Source organism: Biomphalaria glabrata, chromosome 17 (assembly GCF_947242115.1).
Source record: "Biomphalaria glabrata chromosome 17, xgBioGlab47.1, whole genome shotgun sequence".
NCBI lineage: Eukaryota > Metazoa > Mollusca > Gastropoda > Planorbidae > Biomphalaria > Biomphalaria glabrata.
Genome location: NC_074727.1, coordinates 10,925,849 through 10,948,936, shown reverse-complemented (window position 1 = coordinate 10,948,936; position 23,088 = coordinate 10,925,849). Strand labels below are relative to the sequence as shown.

The window sequence follows — 23,088 nt, the reverse complement described above, 5'->3', positions numbered from 1 at the left end:
GGGCACCCCCACCTTCAAAGCTAGATCATTCTGGTATCCGAGTATTTAGTTTCTCTGTTGGTGTTTTTTTAAACATTTTGAATGATCATTTTTTTTTCATTCCTTACATCCTGCATAGTATTAACACCAAACAGTATAAAGTAGGCTTAGGTATACTAGACGCACTACAAATTAAGAAACTTTAGGGCACTTTTAAAATAGAATAATTAAAAAAGTATTCTCATAGTAAAATTATGCAGTAGTTGAAAGTAAACATTTTTGGCGTTCTCTAAATAGTGCACAACTTAGGTAAAGTATTCGAAGTTTACATTCATGTACATAGCTTTTTCTGATGTACAATTTCAAACTTTCTGTCATATCATATTATTAGCGACGATCGATCCAAATTAATAGTTATGTTTATCTGTTGTTTTTTGGGTCTTACCTGAAGAGAATGTAGAAATGAAGCCAGCAAATTTACACAAGGCACTGTGCCTCCATTCCTCATCATGCGCTATGTACACGTCTCTATAGTAAGTGTCCACCACGGCCACTATCAGTAAGTAGATGCCCATCATGAGGTCACCTAGGGCTAAATTTGTGATCAGAATAGAGTGAACCTGGAGACATAGAAGTGTTTAAACCAAAATATTAACAAGAAAACATTTTCATTATTGATTAATGAAGAAATCTCAAATAAGTTTTAATTAGCCGTATAGTAAACATTATACCGATAGTATATCAATGAAACTAATTATAACATATTTCATACTTAATACATCAGGCTTAACTACATCGGTATATAATTAAAAACAAACACAAATTAGCCAGGCACAGCACAAAAGTCTCACACATCAGCCAGATAAAGAATTAAAAAAAAAAACAACCTTATCCCTTTACAAACAAAAAATATAAAAAAGTGACTAATTCAGTATCTTCCTCTTCTCTATTCCCGAAGCATTAAGCTTTTCGTGCAGAATCACAGAGTCTGGAGCCAAAAGGATCATCTTTTATGGAGCAGTTCTTTCATTTTGCAGACTCATAGCCGCAATGCTCATCTGGTCAGTCAAGACAGTAGGCCTATTGTTCGTCTTACTCTAGATTTTGTTGTACGTTGCAGGAAGTTAAATAAGCGCTACCTCAGCAATGACGCAAATTCTGTTTTTAATGCTGAGATTTACTATGCACTTTAAAGTGACTAGAATAAAGTTCTGTAATCCAAATTTATTTAAATGATATAATCTCTGACTCTATTAGCACGACATTAGCACAAAACTGCCCACACAAAATCTTCTAAAATCTTGATCCCTCCCAAAAGTGAATTAATTTGAACCAATCCATGAACCTATTGGTCTTATCAGTCAACTTTGTCCTTTCTACAAATTTTTGTGTGTATATTTTCGTTTCCCAATAGCTCACCTTGCGCCCCCTCATGTCTCTGATCCTCCAACCGATGACCACCACATTTCCAAAGAAGGCAATGAGCCCAAGGATCCAGATAAATATTCTCAGGATGTAGTTGTCCATCAGATGACCACAGGAAGAAAACTCGTCCGGCATCGGTAGACAGGATTTCACATTCTTAGCCAGGCAGCAAAACTTGAACTTATCAGTGATTCTAGTAAACGTAAAGCATAGCTCATGTGCTATTATAGAGGGTGTTATATATAAAATAATGGTCAAGTATGGTCAATATTTTTATATGTAAAGTATTGGTCAAGATTGGACAGCATATTACTCATTTGAAAATTATCGATCAATTATGGTCAATATAGATCTTACTAATAAAATATTGATAACAGATAAGAACACATTATTAATACTTACAAGTGAGTTAGTTTTGGTAAGTTGTAAAATACTCGTTTCCCAATGTTTTGTATCATGTTGTTACTGATATCACTGACAGATGGAAATATTTACAAAATGTAGAACATACCAGGGGAGACAAATAATTAACTTGGAATGTAATTCAAAGAAACAAGCAAAACAAGCATAATACAAAAAAAAAATACTTTAAAAAAAAAAAAGAGCTTATATGAAGTATATCAATTAGTTGGGATCAGTTTAAGAACTAAACTAACTGTGCGGTTAGAAAAAGTTTTTTACCAATGGTTTTTGTTTAGCGCAAATTTCATGCTTGTATATCTTCCGGAACAAAAGTACTAGCTCTTTTTCCACACTGGGTTAACTCTAATTTGACCGTTATAATTTATACAAAGTATTATCTTCTATAATTAAATGTAGTCTAGACAATCTTTTTCTTGAACAGACACAGCGGGTACTAATTGGTAAGTGGATATTTTGTAATAAAGTGCGTTCATGAATCTGATGGGAGTTGACGATGCTACTGTTTTGTGGAGTCCGCCTTTGTAATGACCTGAGGTCAGCAGTCTGAGGCTGTTGGGGGTTGAAAATGATGTAGGACCTAAGACGTGAATTTACTCTTAAATAAGTAATGATCTTCAGCACGGCCTGCGGGCCATTTCCGAACAACGAATGGCGTGTTGGAAATTTATATGAAGACCAGTTCAAAAAAGTTGGGCTTCACCGACCTAGATCAAAACAACAGATTTAGATTTGTATACCACTGTTGGGTTTAGGTTTATTTTTCTATTATTATTATATTAATTACAAAAATTAAGATCTAGTATGCTTGTATACAGATGCAAAGTTCCCCTTTCAGACCGTGTGATTTATGAGGCAGATGAAGTAAAGTTCATCTGTTTCTGTGGTCCACGGTTAACAAGAGTGTCATGTGGCCAACCGCCTTTACTTTCCCCCAACTAATGTCAGGTACCCATTAGAGCTGGGTGGACTCAAACGCGCCCTAAAGATCCCAACAGTAAAAATCACAGTCTTCAATAGGATTCGAATCCGGAACTCCCGGTTTGGAAGCAAAGCGCTTTACCACTCAGCCACCGCGCCTAATAGTATACAGCTGTAGGGAACACAAAGTTATATGGCAGGATGAATAGATTAATGGGAAGATCAAAAAGATGGTACTGTGAAGTGTTGGCGGCTAATTCCTCTTGCAGGGCTGACGGGATTGAAACAAATTAAATGGCCACTAAAATCAAGTGTGTCGTGTTCAACTTACAGAGTCAGAAGATTGTGTAAGCCATAAAACGTTCCATCCTCTATAGTCTTCAGCTGATTCCCACTCAAGTTTCTGTGAGAAGATATTACACTGAAATGTTGTTTTACAAACAAGGGAGAGAGAGAGAGAGAGAGAGAGAGAAAGAGAAAGAGAGTATGAACAAGATATAAAGTGATAGAAATAGTTATCCTGGAAGTTTAGAGACTAACAAGAGAGAATGATAGTAGGACAGTGGCGTAGCTAGCGATTTGGGGGCCTAGGGGGAGTTGACATTTTTAGGAGCCCTTGAATTTTGACATTCGACATCATGACATCATATAATATACTTAATAAACACAAGTCTAAATTCCAATTGGTACAGTACTCAAAAGATTAAGATGGAGATAGAAAGAGTGCACAAAAAAGAGGGAGAAATAAACTAACAAAGAGTTAAAGAGAGAGAGAGAGACAGAAAGAGACAGAGAGAGAGAGAGAGTGAGAGAGAGAGAGAGAGAGAGAGAGAGAGAGAGAGAGAGAGAGAGAGAGAGAAAGCTTTAATGAAATGTCAATAATTAGAAAGAAATCACTCACAACATCCGTAAGGAGTCTAAACCAACAAATGTTTGTGGACTCAATCTGGTGATTCTCTGAGAACTCAAATCTCTGGTATAGGGGATAAAGAAATGACACAAAAATAAAAAAATCAAATTATTAAAATAAAATAAACTGTTCTAGATCTAATATAAAGTGGAGCTTGAAGGATTTGTAAATTGGTTCAACACTTTACATTGGCTACACATTTACCAATTTTTAATACTAATGTAATGAAACAAAGGGAGGAGGCAGCTCAACACGGAATACAGAGAATCGATCAATTAAAGTTTATTAAGGTGTTAACAGAAGTGAGACAGAAGTGACTACAGACATAAATGTTCGTCTTGGTTATCAGGTCCTCTAACTCTGGCCAGCAAGGTTCACTGGATGCGTGTCCCTCTTCACATGCCTACATGGTTCACTATCCCGCCATTAACACGGGGTCACAGTCCGTGCAGCTCTCTATCTTCTCGTTGTCTCTAGAACGTTGGTCTTCTCAGATAAACAATAATCTCTTCCATACGCAGGAACGACCCTTCCACAGTTTCCCAGACAACCCACAAAGAGAACCTTGGCTGCTTAAAACCTGCCGGACTGTCCACTGACGCTAATCACTTCTACAACCCTTGACGGACCAAACTTCAGCTCTAGTTCTGTTTCTCCATTCACTTCAGATGAAATCAGCAGTCCCTCCTTGCTCGTCTCGAATCTGTCCATCACTAGTGTTGAACAGTGCGCCATTGCGCACCATACGCTAATGCGCACCAGGAGAGTTATTACAGTAGTTATGACATAATTGACAAATACTTACAAAGTTATCAAATTTGAAAGGTTCATGAAGGAATACTTGTCCAGTGATTGAATTGCGTTGCCATGGAGATATCTGTCCACCATCATCATGGAGATGTGAAAGAGAAATTCAATTAATAAAATATCACAGAATACAGCCAATCCATATTTTATGGATTTATTTTATTTATTCTAAGTTCTTATCCTTATTAATTACAGACGTATCTCTTATCTTGTATAATACAGACGTTACTTCAAAAGAGAAGATGATTACGTCTGTGTGTCTTTTTGAGTATTTTATTAGATTTTTTTTTTGTATTTTGTACTTGAAAAGAGAAGATAATTATGTAAATTCGTTAGTCCATCAATGACAATTGCTACTGTAGACATGTTAGAATGTTGAGCTTTTAAATAAATTACATTTGAATTTATGATTGAAAACTAGTGAAGTATTTTATTAATAAATTTCTTTTCTTTTTCTTGTATGTAGGGGTCACGTGGTCAGCGCAGCGAGATGTAAACAAGAAGTGTTTTTTTTTCACATTAGCTTCTGGTACCTTCGAGTTTCTACGCAGAAGAATAAATTATAATGTCGAGATAATTCTTTACCGAGAGTTGCTTGAAAGTATGGTGACTTTCAATTTTTGAGTAAGGACAAGCTATATATAGGATAGGAAATGAAATTGTGTCAGGGCTCAAGTCAGTTTATTTGTAAGTTTTAAGCTTCATGTTGAGGTTAACAATTTCCACTGTTATTTTATTATTGAATTAGAATAAATTGAGAGTTATAATGTAAAGTACAGTATTTTTTTTTTGTATCTTTGGTTATATGATTTCAACTTGGATAATTCAATTTTTCTATGTCGTAAACAGGAAAGTTATGTTGGTTATTTACTTATACAAGAATTCCCGGCATACAATCAGATACTGGGTCATTAGATTTAACTTCTGAATATACAAAGACGTGTTCACCACCTAAAACATTGTAAGAATTAGATAAATGGGTTTGTAATTAATAGGGTTATGGGTGCCCACATGATAGAATAAATATGTTAATAAATGTTTTAAATAGGTAAGTGAACGCATAAGCACATTAATATTCAAGATTTCTCTGCTATGTAACTTAAGCTTGAAATTGTATTTGTACAAATATAATTCAAACTAAAACTAAAGATGCCTTCAGTTGGATCTACTTACAGCTGGGTCAAAGCACCAAGTCCAATCAGAGAAACGTTCTTGATTTCAGTAATGTTGTTATCCGCCAGATTTCTAAAAAAAAAAAAAAAAGAAATACTTGAAAAAATTGCCCTCCACAGCTTTATATGACAAAGTGCTTGCCTCTTCCATCAGCTATTAAATTTAAAAAAAAACGTGCTGCTCTAATTTTTGTAAGTTAGCCATTCATTATCAATCCTCTTCTCTCCATTGTCTTGTCAGATACTCCAGACACCATTTAAGTTCATTGAATAACTCTTGAAACGTGTATCGAAATATCATTGTCGTCTCCCTTTGTTTACATAATCATATTTCATTAGGGCTATTATTACATGAGGCCGTGGTGGCTGAGGAGCAAACTGCTTTGCTTCTTAACCAAGGGGTTTTGGGTTCAAATCTCAGTGACTGGAATTGTGACATCCCTGAGTCTACCCAACTCTGATGGGGACCTGACTTGAGTTGAGGAAAGTGAGGCGGTTGGTATCTGTGCTGGCCACAAAATACCCTTGTTAAGTCCTTTGCTAGTTTTTCTTTTAAGATAGTGTTATATGAAAAGTCTATTCTGGTTAAGTACGTTCTTACAAAGCTTATATTAACTGACTTTGTCTGCACCAAATTTTGGACACATTATTTCTCCCCCAACCCATTCTCAGATCACACGTTGAAACTTAACACACTTATTTATTGTACCTAACAAAACATAGATTTATTAAACGTTAAAAAATTACTCAATCAATTATTGGGAATCAATTAATTAACTTCGATATAGATAAAGGAAAATAAATCTTACTGTGTTGATAGAAGGCTATAAATGTACATTTTTTCCCGTATATCAGCTTTTATAAAAAGTATACCTTTTTATAATTTGCTTGATTCTAGTTGCATTTTGATGGCTTAATGACATATACTATCAAATAGACAATACAGGACCAAAGGAATCACTCACAGTGTCTTCACGCTATACATATATTGGAACATATAGGCTGGAATGTCAGTGATCAAATTGTTGCTCAAGTCTCTGGAATTGGAAATATATAACATATAGAAGAGCAAGTCATTTTAGTATATAACAAAAGATGATAGCTTAAGCCTTCAATGTGGAATATAAACTTAAGAAATAGACAATGCCTTGCATTCTTGTAATGATCCAATATCGTTATTTAGGCTTATCTTACAGACATTGTATGTTATTTAGGCTTATCTTACAGACATTGTATGTTATTTAGGCTTATCTTACAGACATTGTATGTTATTTAGGCTTATCTTACAGACATTGTATGTTATTTAGGCTTATCTTACAGACATTGTATGTTATTTAGGCTTATCTTACAGACATTGTATGTTATTTAGGCTTATCTTACAGACATTGTATGTTATTTAGGCTTATCTTACAGACATTGTATGTTATTTAGGCTTATCTTACAGACATTGTATGTTATTTAGGCTTATCTTACAGACATTGTATGTTATTTAGGCTTATCTTACAGACATTGTATGTTATTTAGGCTTATCTTACAGACATTGTATGTTATTTAGGCTTATCTTACAGACATTGTACTCTGTACTCTATATGTGCATTTACAGATTGTAACGAGTCCACTTAAGTCCACTACTTGACAAGTTTAAACAGGTTGTAAGGTTAAAATCTGTCGTGATAGAAAAATTCTAACAAGGCATTTGAAATCTGTCGTGATAGAAATATTCTAACAAGGCATTTGAAATCTGTCGTGATAGAAATATTCTAACAGGGCATTTGAAAGCTGTCGTGATAAAAATATTCTAACAAGGATTAAATGTTTCATTCAGATTAAGTTTTGTTTTTACGTTCCCGATTCATTGACTTTTGGAACACGTCTACTCGTGTGGTATGCGCTCTGGACTGTCGTTTTGTTGTCTCGAAGGTCCAGGGTGTGAGTCCTGCCCGCTGCCTTTTCCAGTCGTCCTGCAGGAGGTTTAATTAGACTAAGATGTAATTATCTTCAAAATCTGAAGAAACATCCGAAACATTTAAAACAAAAATAAACCAATTTTTCGTTAGTAAAATAAAAGACCAAAAAGTCACTATAAGTGCAAGCAAAGAGGAAAATGTCTCCTCAGACGCCATTGTCCAATGTCTAATTGTTCTAGAAAACTCAAAGAATCCATTTGTTTTGTCTCTCCATTCAGAGATCTTCTGTCTGTTTCAAAGAACGTACACGTAGATTACTTTGTCCATATTTGTTCCGCCTTTACTCAAACTGTCAGTTCTTAGATTGTAGCCAAGTTTGTTGCCTTGATAATTTCTGGGAAGATTACAAAAAATTACTTTTTAAAACAAAATAGGTAGAATAATTAAAACAAGAAAATATAAAATACCTAAAAAAAACAACAACCCCCCCCCCCAAAAAAAAAACAACAACAAACAACAAAGATTGTATTAAGCGTATTTGTATCAATTAATTTGTATCAGTCAATTAATTAAATTTGTAATAGATCTAGACTAACAATAATAAATCTGTGCGATTAGAAATATTTTTACCAATTGTTTTTACTTTTTGTTAGCGCAATTTCATGCTTTTATCTATCTCAATATCCTATGATCTTATCACGTGTTGCTAGGGGGAAAAAAGGATGGGGGGGGAGGGAGAAGGGGGGGGTTATCCGGGTGAATGTTACCGTGATCACTTTAATTTTTAAAATTTGACAGACCTGAATTTCAGCTCGAGGGCTCAAGCGTCCTCAAGACTCCTCAAGCAAACGCACTAACCACCGTGCCAGCGAACAGCTTATGAAAAATAGCAGGCTTTTATAGCTATCTGTTGTTAGCTTCAAACTTTAAAGCATCGACCAACAAAGTATGAAGGGGGCTTATTCAACTTATACCACCATATCATTCAAGTACAATTTCTTTCCGTTATTTGAGATACAAAACAAAATAATTAATAACCAATAGTTAATTAACTAATTGGTAATCTTGAAAAAATGGATTCTTGTGTTGTCAAGTACAAGAAATAATTTTTAAACTTTTTTACCAAACAGAGTTAATAAAAGCTTTGAAATAAACATGTCTTATTTTAACTTCAGGTTGTCATTGCCGGAAGTGGTAATGGATGTAAGCACTCCACTACCTATAAAATGCTTCCTAATGGCATGCGTCTCAAATAGCCTCTGACAACCAGTCCAACTCCTGGCCTTCACGTGTGGCTCAGATATTGAGACCGGCGGAACTGTTCTCACTAACAGGAGAAGGGGCAAAGGCGAGTAGCTGGCGCCTTAACCAGTAAGCTTCGGGTAGGAGGGGCTCGTTAGCCATGGCAGGCTACCTTCCTACGAGAAGGAAAACTCTAAATTCAAACCTCTGTTGCCTTGCAGCTATACCCAATCATGGGAAAGGCTTCGGGAGTCAACTCTGAGGAAAAATCAGGAGCTGGCGACCCTAAGGCAGTTTGCAGCACCCAGTGCTACACTCTGGCAGAACCTGCGACGCCGCTGACCCCAAACTGTATCGTCACTGCCGTTCCTTTGGATACATCAGCTGCGTGGAGTGGGGGGAACTGATGTGTGGGCGACATCGTTCCGACCACAACTAATGCCTAGGCATTCATCCCATTTGCATGAGATGATTCATAGTCGCTTCGCGACTGAAGGAGGCCATACATATTCAACAAATAAGACGGGGACAGAGTCTTTCAAAATGATCCAGTCCGCTATCAACAGGAGTTGTGTTGAAATAGGTTTAGATCTCAATAATGGTGTATTTGATTTCTCATTCTAGTGTTTCTAAGTTTCTGTAATACTTGACTTGTTTCCCTTTCTGTTACATTTGTATCAAATATATGTTTCTATATCAAATATTTCTCACCATATCAACAGCGGTGTAGCTAAGGATTAGGGGGCCCAGGTGGAATTGACCTCTTTCGGGGCCCCTTGCATTACGTCATTGTGCTCCTGAGATAGTCTCTTATTAAGAGACATTTTCACTTCTTCGACTGCTTTACTTTTGTATAAATCACCTGAATAGTGAGACTTCTCTTCGACACGTTCATGGTCTCCTTTGTTTCCAGTGCTCTTATCTTTCTTTTTAAACGATAAGGATGATGAAATAAACTAGCCTGTATACCAAATTAATTCCTGAGAGTAACACGGCACTAGTTAGCACTTTGGAAGCTACTCCTTAAATTAAGAGTAACCCCGCACAGAAAGAGTTAATAATCTGTGTGGAATACATACGAAAGGGGCAGTAACTTACATAACGTAAAAAGCAAGACTACATGGCAGTGAGGTCATATTTAATTTATTTCAAAAACAAAATTTCGGACTCTCATTTGGGGGCACTCCTCAAGTGGGGGCCCGGGGGGATCTTCTAATTCTCCCCCCCCCCTTTCTCCCATATCCTAGATACGCCACTGCATATGAAATACGTCACTGTATCAAATATAAGTTTCTATATCAAATATGTCACGTTATGAAATGAATGTCACCATATCAAATACATGCCACTATATCAAATACATTTTATTATATAAAATACATGTTACTTCATCAAATACAAAACACATGTGACTATTTCAAATACATACAACTTTAACAAATACATGTTATTAAAAACTAATACAAATATTAGGAATAAAAAGAAAATCCTTTAATGACAAAAAAAAGTTTAAAAAAAAAATCAGACTTCATTACTATAAAAAATCCGCCTTGGTAAATACATGACCTACACGAAGACTAGATTACTTCTTCAATGAATAGAGTTTTGCTGCTTAGAGTGCATTCCTTCATTTGAGAAAACTGGAAGGAGAAGTTGTATTGGGAACCAACGGATAAGAACCCGGATGTTTCTGTTTTTCAACAAAATGATTGAGATCCTATATTGGTATCTGTTACTGATGTGGTCGCCTCACGAAAAAAAATTAATATGACAAAGGATTGAGGACCACTTCGGAGCGGACAAATAGTAGAACTCAAGAAACTTATTAAATAAAGATGTAATATATAGTTCATTTTAAACATTGATACCAAGCTATATATGGCCTCAGTCTTTTTTTTTCTTCCATACACTCTAAATGTAGAAACATTCTGAACTGATGAAAGGGTAGTAAAGAACAGAATAACGTATCAAATGTTTATGGTCCCTGCTATCAAACGTAAGTTTCTCACCATCGTTCATTCCTAACCAATAAACTAGAAAGTTTCATGAACAAAACCAAAAGAACAAAAAAATTACCTACAACTTGTTAATTTGCTCCTTGGAGATCGGCAGCGGCAGTTGAGTCAGGTTCCTGTGGTCGCAGAACATTTCCTGGTTGTGGCAAATACACAGATTACTTCCAGCAGGACAAATGTAGTCTGGAGGTGGACAAAACATGAAGCGCGTTATCTCTCTTTGAGATTGAACTGGTGGACATTTTAAACGCCATCAAAAACGTAATTATATTGTGTACATTTTTTGTTAAAATGATTTATTATGTGGATAATAGAAACAAATTTCTTTTTTTTTCCTAATAAAGAAAAAATGTATAAAAAAAAAGGAACCCATTTAGCGATTGAAGTTAACACTAAAGACTGTTTCGCTATATTTTAACCGAGATCAACAAAAAGTATTTACAATGATCATTACAGAAAAAAAAATATTTTATTGAACTGAGATATTATGTTTATTTTTTGGCTAATAAAGAACAGAATTGAAGAAACTAAAAAGCATATTTTGCATTATTAATGTTTGCACTAGAGACTAAGATTGAAGTTTGCACTATAGACTAAATCGATATTGAGGTCCACCGTCCACAGTCAAGTAATTGCACATCCCTTGATCTTCGAGCACAAGTTTAAACAGACTTTGAGGATTATTGTCAACTCCGCCCCTTTTTTCCTTCTTTCACCTGAAATCTCTTTGAAAGTCTAGGTGCTATAGGACTCCGTACTAAGTCTAGTCTCTAGCAGTACGGTCCGTACGGAGAAACCGATGTTCCCACCAGTGTTATCTCCCTCCTCAACGTTAGACCGAGGACATGGAATGAAGCTCTACCACTCATCAACTAAAGCTTTCTTCTGCTTAATTCAAATCATTTTTTTTGTGTGTGTAATTTAGTCAAATAATATTTCTACCCTAGCACGAAAACGCATTCAAATAATGTTCATCAAATACAGATCGATTTCAATGGGGAATTTCACGATAAACTAAACAATTGTCAAGGACGATCAAATGAACTTGATAACTGCCAACTAATTAAAAGTAGAAGATCTTAAAAATGTGATTCTGTATTGCTAAAAAATAAGACATGCAATATAGTTCACTTATAAGAACACCTAGCTTATCACCACTTTCACCGGATACACCAAATAGCTCGCTATTTAATAGGTTTTCCTCCATGTATGAAAATCCCCCATTCTTCGTGTCTTTGATGGACTATTGTTGGGTTCGTCTAAAAGTTGTAAGTCATACAGATATAACTTATGAAGCTATAAGTCTTTAGGCTTCATATCATAAATACAAGAAAGTAAAGAAAATAAAAGTGACGAAGTTAAAGTCACTAAGAAATAAGTCATGACAAAATAAGTCATAAAGTCAGGGACTCACTGCATTCCTGTTCATCGTAATAGTTGAAGACACAGTCCCAGACATTGTTACAGACTTGTGTCTTGTCTATGCAGTAACTTCTGTGACACTTGAACTGGTTCTGTGGGTCCTGGCAGGTATGTTGACCTGTTGTTTGCGACAGAAAATTTTGTTTAATAAACATATCTCAAATGTATCTAAATATTTCTCTATAAGTATGGATACACAAGGCACAGTGCTTTTCTAACCTTTTTTTTTTTTGAACAAGTACCACTCGCTGAGACTAGCACACTAAAGTACCACTCGCTGAGACTAGTACACTAAAGTACCACTCGCTGAGACTAGCACACTAAAGTACCACTCGCTGAGACTAGTACACTAAAGTACCACTCGCTGAGACTAGTACACTAAAGTACCACTCGCTGAGACTAGTACACTAAAGTACCACTCGCTGAGATGTTTTTTAAAGAGCAAAGCGTACTTTGGTTACTTTACCATCAGGTCCTAGATACGTGGGAAAAGTGTGATCACTGAAACAGCAGGATCTTGTTTGAAACGCTAACCATTTCTTGGTGGTTTTTTTTTTTTTTACATTTGTTATGGAAGAAAAAGTCTTTTCGCATTATTATATATTGCAGGAGGGAAGCAGAACAGTGATTCTCTTATCACCGGGTTCCTCAGAGCAGTGGACACCAGCTGGGAAGAGGGTTCAGGCATTGCCAGTGACATATCTTTATGGAGACAGCTTGCTGCCCAATGCGTCGAGCGCGCGAAAGGATCTAAGCAAAGTATGACAGGACTGGACACGGCAACTCTCCCAAAAAGGTGTCCCGAAATGAGTCAACACAATTATAGAGTGAACAAGGATATCATGTGGCCAAAACAACGACTTTACTTTTTCTTCAACTATTGTCAGGTACCCATTAGAGCTGTGTGGACTCAGAGGTGCCCAGAGAACACAAAATTAAAAATCCTAGTCTTCATCAGGATTCGAACCTGGGATCCACTATTCGGAAAGCCAAGCACCTTACCCCTTCGCCAGCGTGCCTCCAATTATAACCGGCTGAAAAATACTTACTGCAGTTCAATAAATTAGAGCCGTCCCGACATCCTCTGTTTTGACCCGCAGTTCCGTTGTAACAGAACATGCGCAGTGGCACACACTGACCGTTAGCGCACGTTAACTCGTCAGGTAAGCATTTCCTGTATTCTGAAAACAAAAGTGCATGGAATATGAAGTATTACAACAGTCTGGGATAGAATTAGATGGACATCCCAAGAGGTTACCACTTGACCAATAGCTGATAGGTTTTAAATAGTAACACAGTGTACAACTCACGACAATCACGTTCGTCCGAGCCGTCCCTACAATCTGGGAAACGGTCACACCAATAGTGGGATGGGATGCAATGACCACTCTTGCATTGCTTTTGGTCTGCTGAACAAATCTTTTGAGCTGGTGGAGAGAAATGGCAGTGATCAATAAAGATATCAAATATGTCCCCAATGGTTGCTAGGAATAAGGATACAAGATTAGAAAGAGAACATTAAAATACTTTATTACTATTTTTTCGGCAATCACTTCAGCTCGTATGTAGAGAAAGAGACAGAAATGGATGAGTTGATTAGTGTATTTCTATATTTTATTGTAGTAGTTATCCTTTACCTACTTAAAATAGTTTTTTAAAAAATTAATAAAAAGATTACGAGTATTGAATTATTGTTCATAAGAATAATGTATTTCTAAACAAATAAATCTTTTTCGTTTCAATTACGGAAAAATAATGTTAGAGGTGGGTGAGTTGAACTTTAATCCTTAAATTTTATGTAAACAAATAAATACGATCTAGCATTGCAACTAGCGGCCATTTTTTTATATTAAGTCACTACGTCTGTCTGTCTGTCTGTCTTGCTCCTTTACTTCTCCCACTCCCCATTCACGGATCAAATTTAAACTTTGCACAATTATTCATTGACGATGACAACACTATTAATACACAATACATTAAAAAACAAGTTATTTAATAAACTAGTGGTAATTTAATTTATTTTGTCTTATATATTAAAATACTGTTAGTGTAATTGGAGATAATCCTTGTGTAGAGAATTGGGTCTTTCGCTAACAATCTTAAATTAACTATAAAACCTTTTTTTTTTTTTTTTTTGTAAGTTCTTAAATAGCTCAGCAGCAAACAAGTCGGCCTTCCATCATGGAGGCTTGAGACCTCGAGTCCGATTTTAGACTGGATCAACGTTTTTTAAAATAGTTTTTAAAAACGCGGCATGGAAACCTTTTGTCAGAAACAATTGATTGAAATACATCCAATAGCACAATTTTATTATCATCTCATAGGGACCGAAATCATAGTTAGTTATAGAATTGGTTCAAAATAGTTTATGCAATTCCATTAGATGAAAGCAAGTCATTTAGTAGTAGTTTTTATATATACTTTTTTTTACACTCATCTTCAAATTCTTTTTTCTAAATGAGTCATTTCTACTGAATGTAATGTCTCCAATGAAAAATACTTCATTGTCTACTTACAGCAGTCTTTCTCATCGGACCAATCCTTGCAGTCTCTTTGGTTGTTACAGACCTGATGTCTCTTCACGCAATCTCCTCCCCCGCACCGGAACTCGTCAGGAGCACACGCTGGGAAGGCTGAGGACATTCAAAAGATGGCGGTGCTACTTAGCATAAATATGACAACGACCCTAAATACTTGGTACAGAATCGAGTTAACAAAGTGGATCGCATAAGGCTACAGTGTGAGAATGGCTGCCACGCTTTCAATGGAATGGTGTTACGTAGAGTAAGACAATTTACATACACAGTTTGTTAAACAGTGCTCCGCGCCATTGAGGAGAACATGGCGACTGATTTGAAAGTATTATGATGCGGGTTCTTTAAGTGTTGGTAGTTTTTATGCAAGGACAGGTATACTCGTAGCAGTTCATAGAATCTATGTATATTTATTATAAAACCTTACACCACATGCATGAAGTGGCGTACTCTGTAAGTGTTAACTATCTCTAATTTCTGACACTTACTAACTAACGCTACAAAAGTCGTCTTCAATACCCTTTCTCTCCACGATTGCTTATCACACGTACCTGTACAAACGCGTCACGTGGACATCCTTATTTCCTCGCGTCTCACAGTCATCCACCCGTATCGTATCCACAAACATCTTTCTCTCATCCAGACATTGACACATACGCCATCTCAACTCTCCAGTCTTCACATAAAGTGAATAGAATTTGACATAAGTGTATCTAGTGATAAGTGTATCTAGTGATACTTACTACAATTCAGCTCATCGTCTCCCCCAAAACATTCCTGAACTGTGTTACACTGGTGCCTGGTCAGCATGCATCGGCCGTCCTTACAGTGGAACATTTGGGACATTGGGAAGGAGTAGCCACTCTTCCTCAGGGCCGTGAAGCACTCCGTAATATTGGCTAGATAAGATAAGATAACTTTATTGATCCTAACAAATGGAAATTCAGTTTGAGTACAATGGACAACCTCAGCGTAACTACTGTAACAATAACAATATAGATGCACGATATACATTCACACACGAAAAAAACACAGACACTCATGTGGGAAGCGTGGTCGAGAGGTAAAGTGCGCTTGAACTTGGCTTGTCTCGGCTACCTAGAAGGGGGCTCGAGATTCGACACCCGACTCGGGCAGAGTTGCGCTTACTGAGCGCCTAAAGGCAGCACGGAAAACCAACTCCTAGATACCCCCTCCCCCCCCACCGATCCATGAGATTGGACCAAAGCGCTCTGAGCATGCTATAAGCATGAAAGTAGCGCTATATAAAAGTTATAATAATAATAACCAGCGCTTATAAATAGACTTCTATGTACTTCACGACGAATTGATTTACTAATTGGTTTATTTATTGACAGAGTCATGTGTTGGCACCGACAATGAATAATTGTGCAAAGTTTCAACTTGGTCAGAGAATGGGAAGTGGAAGCAAAAAATGTCTAAAAGATTCCACCCAGACAGACAGACGAAGTGAGTTAATATAGGCTTCGTAAAAAAAAAAATATCAGCTTGTTATGTCTACAAGGAGGAGATTTCCGTGGGTAATTATATTCATAGCTATTAATAGCTTGTTTTCAATGAGTTTTTTGTGTGTTTTTTTTGGTTTTGCTTTCGTTACTAGGAAAAACACTTGTTTTTATTCGTTATTAATATAGAAGTTTTAGTGTGTAACTTTAGGGTCAGACGATATATCTTTCATTGAAAACTAACCATTGTTTCCACTACATGTTTTGTTTTTTCCGACACATAATAAAGACGTGCTCATTTTTTAAATTTTTATTTTTGTAAACTGTATTTAGCTACTCATTAGTAGAGAGTACCTGGTTGCATGCGGGCTCAGAACGAGACAGCTGGAGGTCACTCACAAAGGCCGCAGGATACACTTTTGAGACCAAAAGAAAGTCCGCTGCCGAGGACAGACGCAGGCAGCAAAAAGAAAATCTTAATCAACCACCGGAGGACAATGGTTATGATTGCCCTGTATGTAGGTCACAACTGGGGCTGCGTATCCACGGAAATACTGCATTCCTCATTAATATTCGGACTTGAAGAAAACCTTATTATTATTAGATTCAATATCATCCCACTATCAGTATCGGACCATCCATCTAGTTGTAGATCAAGCCAGCTTCTTACCTGAACAGAAATTCTCATCGCTGCCTATATCTTTATCCATGCAGTTATCCACGCCGTCACAAATGTATCGGCTGTGAAGACAACGATTGGCCTTCAGACAAATGAAGTGGGAACTCAGATCACAGTATGTCTGATCTAGAAAACAAAGAGAGAGAATTAAAAAAAAAAGTTGACGAGAAGGGTTACTTGAACTTACTTCCCCCTTGCCCAAAACGCTTTTGTAAAATCGATTGATGTTAACACTGAATAAAGATGTGACAATAATATATAGCACCTTAACTGGGTAGTACAGTTATTGTTTTTGAAAGAAGTTGAGAATTAACATGTTAAGGGAAATATTTAAAGACCCAATAATCGGGTATAATTGAGGGAACTAACTATCCATTAAAAAATATGTATAAGTAAAACCCCACTTTCTACACGACTGCGGTTATACAATAGAATAGTAGACATCCGAACACCACTTCAGAAGACTCTATGTTATGGGCACTGTGTTATGGGCACTGTGTTATGGGCACTGTGTTATTGGCACCGTGTTATTGGCACCGTGTTATTGGCACTGTGTTATGGGCACTGTGTTATGAGCACTGTGTTATGAGCACTGTCTTATTGGCACAGTGTTATGAGTACTGTGTTATATGCACTGTGTTATGAGCACTGTGTTATGGGTACTGTGTTATATGCACTGTGTTATGAGCACTGTGTTATGGGTACTGTGCTATTAACACTGTTATAGGTACTGTGTTATGGGCACTGGGTGCTTAGGCTACGAATGTCTAGATAGCCCGATATAACCCGTAGTTTAGGCACCATAGTAAAAAAACAACAACCCAGACTACTCACCACATCCTTCTTCGTCCTCACAGTACTGACAGTCACAATGGAAGTCGCAGACGTTCGTCTCATTAATACAACGCCCACTTCTGCACATCATTTGTGAGGCGTCACATGGCTTTCCGCCTAAAATATTCAATGTTTCGTCATCAGTAAAAAGATATTTTTATTACAAAGCTTCTCGGATTAATCTTACATTTTGCACAATTATTTCTTTTACCTGACAACGCAAGAGTCAATAACAAATTAACCAGTTAGTTAATGAACTGTTGGTATTTAATTATTATATTTGGTATCAAACAAGGGAAAGCTATTGTACGTGACTAATGTGGTAGTATAAGTTGAATTACCCCCCCCCCACCTTATACTTTGTTTAAGTTTAAAACTAACAATTAAAAAAAAGTAAAGTTCCCCTTTCAGACCTTGCGATCTATAGTGCAGATGATGTTAAGGTCATCTGCTTCTTTGGCCAACGGTTAAAGAGCAGGGTGTCATGTAGCCAGCACACGACCAACCGCCTTTACTTTCCCCAACTAAAGTCAGCTACCCACTAGAGTTGGGTGGACTCAGGGGCGCCCTGAAAATCCCGAAACTCAAAAGTAACAAAACGTAACTATAAAACATTTAAACTTCACTACCAGTGCAAATTGTATATCTTATCTTATCTTATCTTATCTTATATGATACAGACGTTACTTCAAAAAAGAAGATGATTACGTCCTACGCGTCATGCATTTAGTCATGCATATTAACAAATGACTTAAACTCCCCAAATCACTGGTTTTCCAGGCTAGCTCAGGCAATCTATTCCATGATTTAATAGCGCTAGGGAAGAAGGAGTTTTAGTACAAATTTGTCCTAGCATATGGAACGAGAAATGTGCCTTTATCTTTGTGTCTTTCTGAGTATTTTATTAAATATATTGCAACAAGCGCCCATGTTACATGAACGAATTTTTCATAGCTGATAAAACTATTTGGACCTTATCAACAATAATCAATGAAATTAATGATTTAAATAATTAACAACTAAATAAACAACGCTAGCAATAAATGCAAACAACTACATGTAACAGTGCAGAATCAAAGGTTTGACTTACAGTTAATCTCATCGTCTTCACTGACTGGACAGTCCGTGAAGCCATTACATCTGTGCTTAGACAGCCTATAAAAACCTGACTGGCAACGGTAGTGGAGGGCTGAAAGGACAGACATAAAACATAAAACTGTGAAATGAAAGAAAAAGAAATATTTAATACTTGCCATATATTACGCGCGAACCGCGGATCTTAATTTGCGTATCACTGTTTTGGAAACAATTAAACGAAATAATCATGATATAAGAAAGCGAATGCGTGAATGTAAAAATAGTATGAATGGAGCTATCAAAATAGCTAATCAACCTAAATCAATTTTTTAAAAAATAAAACCATTTGCTTGTAGGCCTACATATATTTAGATCTGGATCTACAGTCTAAATACTACTATAATAGACTAATAGATATAGACCTACTAGTATGAGAGTGAATTCAAGGGCTCAAGAAGCTTATTAATTATTGTATGTTAGTATATTTAATACCCCCCCTCCCATATAGAACCTTGTGTAGCCTGTTCAATCATAGGGCGGGAGGAGGGTTAGAGAGTCGGCGTTCGTGCGCGGTGTCCCGCATGGTTGGGCGACGTAGAGGATTATGTATACAGATAAAGTTTCAATATGAAGTTTAAGCAAAGTAAAAATAGAACTGGGCGGGGAAGGGGGAGGCACTGGTTTAAGGTGACACGTTAATGTTGGTGACCTCTTCTGTGTCAGTTCAAGCAAGTTGGCGCCTAAGGAAATCTTTAAAGCGTTGCCGTCGACCACCTTTCAGCTCACCAAAAAAAGACTGCTTTTGGCATATGTTCGGCCCCCCTATAGCATACGTGCCCTGCCAGAGTTACTGCAGAACCCTAAGAAGTCCCTCTATACTGTCCATACGTAAGGATACAACGGTTTGTAGTGCGGTCTTGTCAACGTATGTAAATGATGGAGAGCAAGCATCTTTGGTGAAAGCGTTCAAGAAGTTTAGGTTGCTTTCTGTATAGTAATCTTGGAGGTCCCCCAGGTCCATATAGAAGGGTTGACACTGATTTATTCCGTCAAATTCTTGCCTGAAGGTGTCGAAAAACACTACTGGCCCTGGCAAGACCGTTATCAACTTCCCTTGAAAGCGATGCATTATTTGATATTAAGCTTAAAAAAATAAAAAATCACGTATGTATACAACTTATAGAGCAAGTATTTTGCACCTATGAATGATAGATTTAAAAAAAAAGGACAAATTGTTTACCCCGCCCAATCCCCACTCCTCAAAAATAGATTCTGGTTAAGCGAATGTATGTCGACTACATTTTATACTATTCTAAAGATTGGCTTTTAGATCTGGACCGAGCAGACTTTGCGCAAAATGTTCTTGAAGATTTTTTATAAAACTTTTAATAAATTCCTACATGCGGAAATAACCAAAGACGTATAGTCCGTTTAAGATCAATATTTTCTATTTCTATAGCCAAATTCAAGTTATTTTTTTTTAATACTTTGAACCTGGACATTGATCTCAAAAACGGCTCTAACAATTTTCCTATAAACTTAACAGATGATCTATATCGCTAAGAAAAGAATTGCTAGCTCGTTGGCAACTTTGGGAAAACTCTGGTTTGACCGTTATATTATATACCCGACTTAAGCAAAGATATTTTACATTTTTTTTTTGTTTTAAGTTATATAATGGAGGTATTCGTCTTTTTTTTTTCAAAAAGTATTCCAATGTTTTTTCTTGTTTTCCAATGACTTTGATCTTCTGATTTTTGTCAACAAAATTTTCTTCATGTGTTGACCTAGGTCAGTAAGACAGACTTCTGCTCTTCTCAACTTAATTTGTTTTGACTTCACAAGTTCCAACTAAAGTACATCCTCTTTTGATGTTTGTTGTGAAAACCAGCGGCCTTGACATTTTCTATGGTCAACAACGGTACAGGATTACAACAGTGATGCCTAAACCACGGCCCGCGGGTCTAATCTGGACCGCGACTCAAAGAATTATGACTCCTTGAGACTTCCACTCACAGTATTAAATTGAGCCTCCGAGCATCAGTTCCTATTGTCTCACCAGTTGCGGCCCGAGATAAATGTCCAAGATTCACGTGATCCCTAGACCGACAAATGTTGGACACAACTGAATGAAAACATTAGAAAGTTCTAGAAGGGAACAAGTGAAAGTTTCAACAGAAGGGGGCAGCCCCATTTATTTATAGCACATACAACTCATGAAGGGAGAGAAGAGAGAGGAAGGGGAAATCAGTTTGACCATTTCCTTGAGAAATATCAAAATGTTACAGTAGGGGTTTGGTGGTTGAGGGGCAAGGTGCTTGGCTTCCAAACAGAGAGGTCCAGGATTCGAGTCTCGTTTAAGACTGGAATTTTGAGCTTGCATAATAATAAGACCTGTCTTCGACAGATTAATAAGGAATGCAGTATTCTTGTGGCTACGCAGCCCCACCTGCGACCTACAAAATTTGCCACCTCCGACGCAGGCATAACCATCGTCCGTCCGTGGTCGATTTAAATGTTCCTTTTCGTCGTATCCTTTTATCAGCTCTGTTGACGCGAGTCATTTGTTGCCTCCAGCTTGCCAGAATTGTTTAAATTGATAATTGGCGCGCAAATGTGCCTTTATTATTTTGTCTTTCTGGTAATTTTTTTGTATTTGTAAGTTGTCGTTCTTTGTTCTGTGCACATAGACATAAATAAATATAGACTGGCCGATTAAAGAGTTTTATGAAACGAAAATTTGTGACTTGCAATTTTGTGTACTTTATTATACAGCATTTATGAACAGTATAAAAGTTAAGTATTCATATCTATTTCAGCCATAACCTATATAAGCATTACATTATTTTCACTAGTGTTTTTTTTAAATCTCTAAGAATGAAGAGCATGCAATTTTTCATAATTCGGAAATCCGAATACAATAGATATACATGTTTTCAAATTACATAAAGTTACTTCCTTCGGCCAGTCTATATTTATATATGTCTACGTCTGTGCATTACTGTTTTGTTACTTTTTAAGTCTTCTGTCTTGAAATGGCTATAAATTAAGTGACTTTACAACTATAGACAAATGTGAATATTTTATTGTTATAAAAGTTGCGGCTCTGCTTGAAATGACTGGATATTAGAAAATAATAAAAGGATCTCTGAAAATATAGATACCATTACAACTTAAGTCTTCCGTCAAATTCGCCATGAAGTTTCGTGAAGCTAGCTTTTTTCCCTTGACAAAAAGTGAATTCAATCTCGTAACATGAGAGGGAGAAAATCTAGAGCAAAAGAGGGGAAGAAATTATCGAATACCGTCTTAAAAAAAACAACAGTTTTCTTCTTTTTCCTTTTTGTTTTTGATTCACATTCTAATGAGATCTTCAATTACTTTCTTGGGATTTTTTTTGTTTCAATGTCTTGAGATAAAATAAAAATACGAAATACAATTTTTAATGAAACGAAAACCTGGCGAGGCAGCTCAAGGCAAGATTTCGGAATTTTAAAACTAACCCCCCCCCTAAATTATTTGGCAAACAGATCGTGTGTTAGTCAGAACGCAGGATGTGACTTACGTCACTAAACAAACTGCTCAATTGAAACAATATCGTCAGGATTTACAATAATTCCATAGTGTGCGTACTTCAATGTCTTCAATTGTTACAAATCATATTTTGTTTATATTTGTGGTAGGGCTAAATATAGAGGCCTACTCTTATTTGACCATGGCTAGCGCCAAATGATGAGATCCTGGACAATGTCCAGCGATCCAACCACCTAGACAACGACCTTCGCAGTCGCCCAGAAATTCCTTGTCCATAGGCGGCCTGTGACATCAATAAATGATTCATTATCTGTCATTTTTAATCAGAATGATTTTTAATCTGTTGTCATGTATCTTTATAACAAAGGTTTGAAGCGCAATGCTTTTAAAGTTAAAAAAAAATTAAATTGGTAATTTGAACATACAGATGCCCGCTTTGCACCTAGCATGCCCCATACCGAACTGCCAGAGGTTGAACTAGGTTGTAATAATCTTCAGTTGTAAAGGAATGCGCGGTGGCTGAGCGGTAAAGCGCTTGATTTCCAAACCGGGGTCCGGGGTTTGAATCCTGGTGAAGACTGGGATTTTTACATTCGGGATCTTCGGGCGCCTTTGAGTCCACCAAGCTCTAATATGTATGTGACATTATTTAGGTAAAAGTAAAGGCGGTATGCCCTAGGTCTGAAAGAGGAATTCCTCTAAGTGAACATTCGAAATTTCTAAAACAAACTTAAACAGATGTTT

The 23,088-nt window shown here is 36.7% G+C and overlaps 1 protein-coding gene across 1 annotated transcript in view; it reads right to left on the bottom strand.

Moving 5' to 3' along the window:
- Positions 1-23,088, bottom strand: part of LOC106056618 (G-protein coupled receptor GRL101-like) — a 239,774-nt gene that overhangs the window by 11,127 nt on the left and 205,559 nt on the right. The window contains exons 8-25 of the mRNA XM_056015265.1: positions 18,824-18,922; positions 17,734-17,850; positions 16,891-17,025; positions 15,498-15,653; positions 14,737-14,853; positions 13,531-13,647; positions 13,270-13,401; positions 12,213-12,338; positions 10,864-10,981; positions 7,849-7,935; positions 6,600-6,671; positions 5,636-5,707; positions 4,461-4,532; positions 3,647-3,718; positions 3,077-3,148; positions 1,807-1,878; positions 1,399-1,597; positions 425-599 (exon numbers count right to left, since the gene is read on the bottom strand). Coding sequence (XP_055871240.1) covers positions 425-599; positions 1,399-1,597; positions 1,807-1,878; positions 3,077-3,148; positions 3,647-3,718; positions 4,461-4,532; positions 5,636-5,707; positions 6,600-6,671; positions 7,849-7,935; positions 10,864-10,981; positions 12,213-12,338; positions 13,270-13,401; positions 13,531-13,647; positions 14,737-14,853; positions 15,498-15,653; positions 16,891-17,025; positions 17,734-17,850; positions 18,824-18,922 — 2,010 coding nt within the window. The remainder of the gene's footprint in view (positions 1-424; positions 600-1,398; positions 1,598-1,806; positions 1,879-3,076; positions 3,149-3,646; positions 3,719-4,460; positions 4,533-5,635; positions 5,708-6,599; positions 6,672-7,848; positions 7,936-10,863; positions 10,982-12,212; positions 12,339-13,269; positions 13,402-13,530; positions 13,648-14,736; positions 14,854-15,497; positions 15,654-16,890; positions 17,026-17,733; positions 17,851-18,823; positions 18,923-23,088) is intronic.